The sequence below is a fragment of the Triticum dicoccoides genome, chromosome 3A (genome assembly GCF_002162155.2).
Source record: "Triticum dicoccoides isolate Atlit2015 ecotype Zavitan chromosome 3A, WEW_v2.0, whole genome shotgun sequence".
Classification (NCBI taxonomy): Eukaryota; Viridiplantae; Streptophyta; class Magnoliopsida; order Poales; family Poaceae; genus Triticum; species Triticum dicoccoides.
The window spans coordinates 697,896,781-697,902,038 of record NC_041384.1 but is presented as its reverse complement, the minus strand read 5'-3'; the positions used below and the strand labels follow the sequence as shown (position 1 = coordinate 697,902,038).

At 43.9% G+C, this 5,258-nt stretch overlaps 2 protein-coding genes across 3 annotated transcripts; both read left to right on the top strand.

Moving 5' to 3' along the window:
• Positions 1–173: 173 nt before the first annotated feature.
• LOC119272948 (protein FAR1-RELATED SEQUENCE 4-like) lies at positions 174–2,735 on the top strand. The gene is made up of 3 exons (XM_037554286.1): positions 174–389; positions 871–1,006; positions 2,241–2,735. The coding sequence occupies exons 1-3, from the start codon at positions 268–270 to the stop codon at positions 2,733–2,735; spliced, it is 753 nt and encodes a 250-aa protein (XP_037410183.1). The 5' UTR covers positions 174–267.
• Positions 2,736–2,829: 94 nt separating this feature from the next.
• Positions 2,830–4,833, top strand: LOC119273191 (protein FAR1-RELATED SEQUENCE 3-like). 2 transcript variants are annotated; one of them, XR_005134815.1, is made up of 4 exons: positions 2,830–3,217; positions 3,304–3,761; positions 3,964–4,222; positions 4,315–4,833. XR_005134815.1 is itself a non-coding variant. In XM_037554447.1 (2 exons), exons 1-2 carry the CDS (start codon positions 4,204–4,206, stop codon positions 4,689–4,691), a joined length of 396 nt encoding a protein of 131 aa, XP_037410344.1. In that variant the 5' UTR covers positions 3,964–4,203; the 3' UTR covers positions 4,692–4,833. The 2 variants fall into 2 exon arrangements, 1 of the variants encoding a protein (XP_037410344.1); XM_037554447.1 differs by lacking the exons at positions 2,830–3,217; positions 3,304–3,761.
• The last annotated feature ends 425 nt before the right edge of the window (positions 4,834–5,258 follow it).

Here is a 5,258-nt window from a genome sequence, read left to right as displayed (position 1 = left end):
CGTCTATTTAAGACCCTGGGTGAAGAATAAGCAATTCTTCACCCGAGTCGAACGAACGAGCCAGAGGTTGTATCGAACCCCAACCCACCCCACCGTTGACGTGCGGTAAGAGTTTTTCCTCCTGCGGTAACTTTTCTTTGGTCCTCCCACCCCGACAGGTTATTCCCTTTTTTGCAGCTTATATGGTTCGCCGTCGTCTCCGTCGTTGACCCCGTCGCTCGACCGGTCGTAGAGGGAGGCTGCCATGGGAGAGCGCTCCCGAGGAGGATGCGGATCGGCGGCCGGAGGGAGAGCCCCCCACGACGAGGACGCGGATCGGCGGGCGGAGGGAGAGGCTGCCCCGATGAGGATGCGGATCGGTGGCCGGATGGACAGCTCTTCCCGGCGAGGTGAGTCATCACTCCATCATGGAGGCACCTCCGCGGGAGCACACTGTGGCACCGGAGGTAGCTGGTGATGGGAGCGCCTACCATAGGCGAGCAGTGGCCATGTCTGCTATTTGCCTCTGTTTTATCTATTTTTTTGGATTTGTTCAATACAAGTGTTCGCTGAAATTTCCCAGCCGTAAGACTGCCCCAAAAACTTACGTTCCTGTCAAAATCCATATTGCGGTTCAAGATTCGCGGCCGCAGGTCATGCGACTGGTATTTACTGCCCCACGACGTGCGAGTGGCACTCTTTCAGTTTTCAAGGGGGGGCGGGAGGGGATTCGCACCCGGCAGTTTCGCTCATGGACTCGTCTCCAAGCTTCCGCCGGCGAGAATCGGAGGACAATGAGCCTTCTCCGATGAGCTTTGTTGTGCCTGATAATGCACCTCCTCTAACGTCTTTCTCGACGCCATACCATGGCGTTGGAACTTTGTCTGGCAGCGGCTCAAATTTTTCGATTGGCGGCGAGAACTCCACTGTGCGCCATCCGGCGATGCACACATCCACGTTGACGCCGCCGTGTACTGTTGAACCAAGCGAGATGATGACTCCAGATCCCAGCGCAAGATACATACATGTACGTTCCCACTCAATTTAGTACCCAGTGTCTGACTTTGTTGATGTACATACCTTGCTGTGCATACCTTGCTGTAAATTTTAGTATCCAGTGTTTGGGGCAGGTCTGTTATTCATCTCTCTTTTGACGAATGAACATTAGTCGGTGGAAGATGCCTTGTATTTTGATTGAACTTCAGTACATGTTGTAACTAGATAGCATTATCAGGATTTAGTTTTATTCACTCTTAGGATGTGGCGTCATTATATTGTTGGCTAGCACACTGTTGAATGGCTTCTTTCGACCATACTGTTCAAGGAAGGATCCACGGATTAACTAAGTACATAGCTAAAGACCATCTAGTGTATGCCTGAGCTTCGGGATGGAACAGGAAATCTATCTTTCTGACCTAGATTAACCACTGGTTGAAGCATTTGAAGTTGTATATTCCTACTTCAACAGTTGTTGTTCCAAAGAAGACAAATAATTGAAGGCGCTCCTTCTACGGAACACCCCAGATAGGCCGATAGGTTCAGCTCCGACAGTCGTTAAACGGACCACTCGCGCCTAAGACTGATACTGTAGCGATAGCAGTGTAGTGTACATACTGCAAACAGAATACTAACATTATTGGTTATAGTACAATAAGTATATGCACTAAGCTTTCAATCTTCTTTTTCTTGCCAACTTATTGTGATAAGATAGAAATAAATTACCTTCAGAATATTTGTTTTGCACAAAGTATGGACAAGCCTGAAGCTGCAGCCTGCTCAATGGTTAAAAGCTGATATCTTGACCGTCTCTCCAGCTTCTGCAGGCAGTGGAGGGATAGACTTTAGATTTTTGGTGTCCTGCAGGGTCAGGAAGGCACACTATATTAGATTTTCTGCAGGCATGCTAGAAGGCATGTTCTGTTGAAATGCAAAACTGCTTTTATCATCAGTCTGCCACAGCAAACAAACAACACCCAAATAAAATTTACTGTTCACTCAAGATTCAGACTTTCTTTCCCCAGACACTTGACATATTTTTTACCCAGTTTACATAAACATAAAACATCACATTTGCTTAAAAACAAGATACAAATGCCTAGTGTTATGTCCAAATCTGTAGATGTCTTCTTTTATTTTTTCGGTATTCTGTAGAAGGCCGATATGCCTAGTGTTATGCTTCTTCATGAGATATATAGTCATCGGAATGGTCATTCGGATGAATGACAAAGAGTATCTAACGTATGCTATGAATATGATATCAGGGTAACCAACTCCGCGAAGATTTTGTCCCAAAGGAAAATATGGCTTTCGTCACCGATGAGGAAGGGTATGACTTTTATCAACAATATGCAAGATCAGCAGGTTTTGGTATTACCAAGCTCAAGCGGAAGCCGATGTCGCGTCTGTATGCATGCTCCCGGGGAGGTGCCAGTACATTTTACAAGCCTGGGGAGGAACGCAAACGTGCGAAAATGTCCAAGAAGGTTAACTGTGGGGCAGCTGTTAAAATCAAGAAAAGGGGGAAAGAATGGATATATGAGAAAGTGATGTTGGAGCACAATCATACTCTGAATCCTAATCCATCTGAATTGAAGCACATGTATTCACATAAGAACAAAGATCCTCTTATCATGGAGGTTGTTGATGATCTGCAGACCTGTGACGTCTCTCCTAATACAACAATGAATGTGTTGACCCATTTTCACGGCAACTATGAGATCATGCCAATGAATGATCGTGACATGCGAAATAGGTAATTTTATGACACTTCATTCTACAATATAGCTGTCCATGAATAAAATCCTTGTGGTTGTAACATATCTGCTGTTTCTTCCATGTCTTACTTCCAATATCAGAAGAGCAGCCAATGTACTTAAGAAGCGAGCTGATGATGTAAAAAAACTTAGGGCCTTCTTCAATGAGTTCAGAGCACATAACAGTAAATTCTATTATGATGTAGAGGATGACTCTGAGGGTGTTACGAAGAATATATTCTGGAGTCATGCTAGCTGCCAAGCAAACTATGCTGAGTTTGGTGATGTGGTTACTTTTGATACAACATATAAGTGTAATTTTTACAAAATGTCGTTGGCGATGTTTGTTGGGAGCAACCACCACTTGCAGAATGTCATTTTTGGGTTTGCACTCCTCCGTGACGAGACAGGGGAATCATTTAAATGGGCTTTCCAAACTTTCAAAACATGCATGGGAGACAAGGAACCTCATTGCATACTTACCGGTATTGTTGAGCACTTCATGGCTACATACATGTCGTTTCAACCAATATGGTAAAACTTGTTCAATGACTAATATCCTCTTTTGCAGATCAAGATGTAGCAATGGAAAACGCTCTTCCGCACGTGTTTCCAAACACGTTGCATAGGCTATGCAGATGGCATGTATGGGAAAGGCACAAAGTTGACTTGAAGCCACTGTTTGACTTGCATGATGGTTTAAAAGATAAGCTACTAACAGCAATAAATCACCCACTTACCCCTCTAGAGTTTGAGTCTGCATGGAAGGATATGGTGAATGAATATGGCCTTGAGTCAGATCCTACGATCAGCAGTTTGTATGATCAGCGTGCACGTTGGATTGCGGCATACTTCAAAGCTGTTTACTGTGGGAGAATGACGTCTACGCACCGCAGTGAAAGCATGAACAGACTTGTGAAAAGACATCATGTTAACACTACGACACCTTTGCACGAGTTTGCACGAAAAATGTACCTAGTCTTGCAAAAGAGAAAAGAAGCAGAAGGCTGAGAGACCATTGCATGTCAGGTATTACGTCTCATATGATTACATCTTATAGTACGCCTCATACATAAATTTACGTTGTGTCATATATACATATGTAACAGTTGCTTGCCATCATATAAATTCTTTCCATCCGTAAGCTGCATTACTTATATTCTTAAGTTGTTGGTGTTCTGCAAACAAAACAGAGTATATCTAATTCTTTGACACATCCATGCTGATGTAGGCACGCCCAGCAACAATAACAAACTACCCTCTGGAAAATCAGTTGAGCAGGATCTATACCCGTGCCGTATTCAACAAATACAAAGATGCATATGTTTATGGAACATCTTTCCTTACAAAGGAAGTGGATGCTGGTCGTTTCCTTGTGGTCTATGGTAGAGATGGCCCGTCTTTTTCTTGGTCCCAACATGAGTTCAAAGTGGTTTGTGATGAAGAAAAAGAAGACTACAGATGTGAGTGCATGCAGTGGGAGCACACAGGTAAGTAGCTATGGTTTGTCAATCTTGTCATTGCGAATAGTTACCAGGATAACCAACAATAAAATTATTCTTTGTCATCCCACTTTGCACAGGATTGTTATGCCCACACCTTATTATAGTGATGACAAATGAGCAGATTCAGAGGCTTCCTAGCAAGTATGTGCTAAGAAGATACACAAGGAATGCACGGATTGACCCTCCTTACGACAGGAATGACACTCTCCAAGTTGGAGCCGATGGGACGCTAGTTAGCATGACGCACTTTAATATGCTCAGGGAGGCTTTTGCCTGTGTTAGAGCAGGTGACAGATCAACAATTGCATCTGTAAGAGTCATGAATGTGTTGAAGGAACTTAGGGCGCAGGTCGAGGATCTGCCTGTTGATGTAATGCCCGTGTTTGATGAAGGAGGTTGCAGTGCTCCAGCTGACCGTGAGATGATTAGTTTTAAAGCCCCGCCAGGGCTCTAGATCAGAAGAAGGAGAAAGACATGTCGGCGCACGCGGGCCAAAGAAGTGCACAAGAAGATGCAGCAAATGTGGCCTTATGGACGGTCACAACAAGGCGTCATGCACCAACAAACAACAAAGCATCGCGACTGGTGGTACCAAAGGAGGCAGGGGGAGGACGGGCAGGGGGAGGGGAAGGGGAAGGGGAACTACAACTCGGCGACGTTTAATAGATGAGCTGGAAGAAGATGAAGATGATGTGGTAGATGGTGAATCATCTCGCGGAATAGATGATAGCGATTAGTCATGTTTTCTGATGTGTAGATAACTTGAATGTGAAATCTAAGTTGTGTTTTTCATTACGATCATGTATTCCGAGTAGTCTGAAAGATATTGAAAAGTTATTATATCTAAAATCGTTGTTCCAAAATTATTTCATGCTTTACCTGGTTCCTGGTGGGGAACATTCAGTATTTGTTGGCATAATTTTTAATTTCTCCTGCACATTTTGTATTTCGAACCATCAATTTTAACATAACCAGCTGAAAACAAACCTTACATCAAATTTCCTGCAATTACTGGAATTTT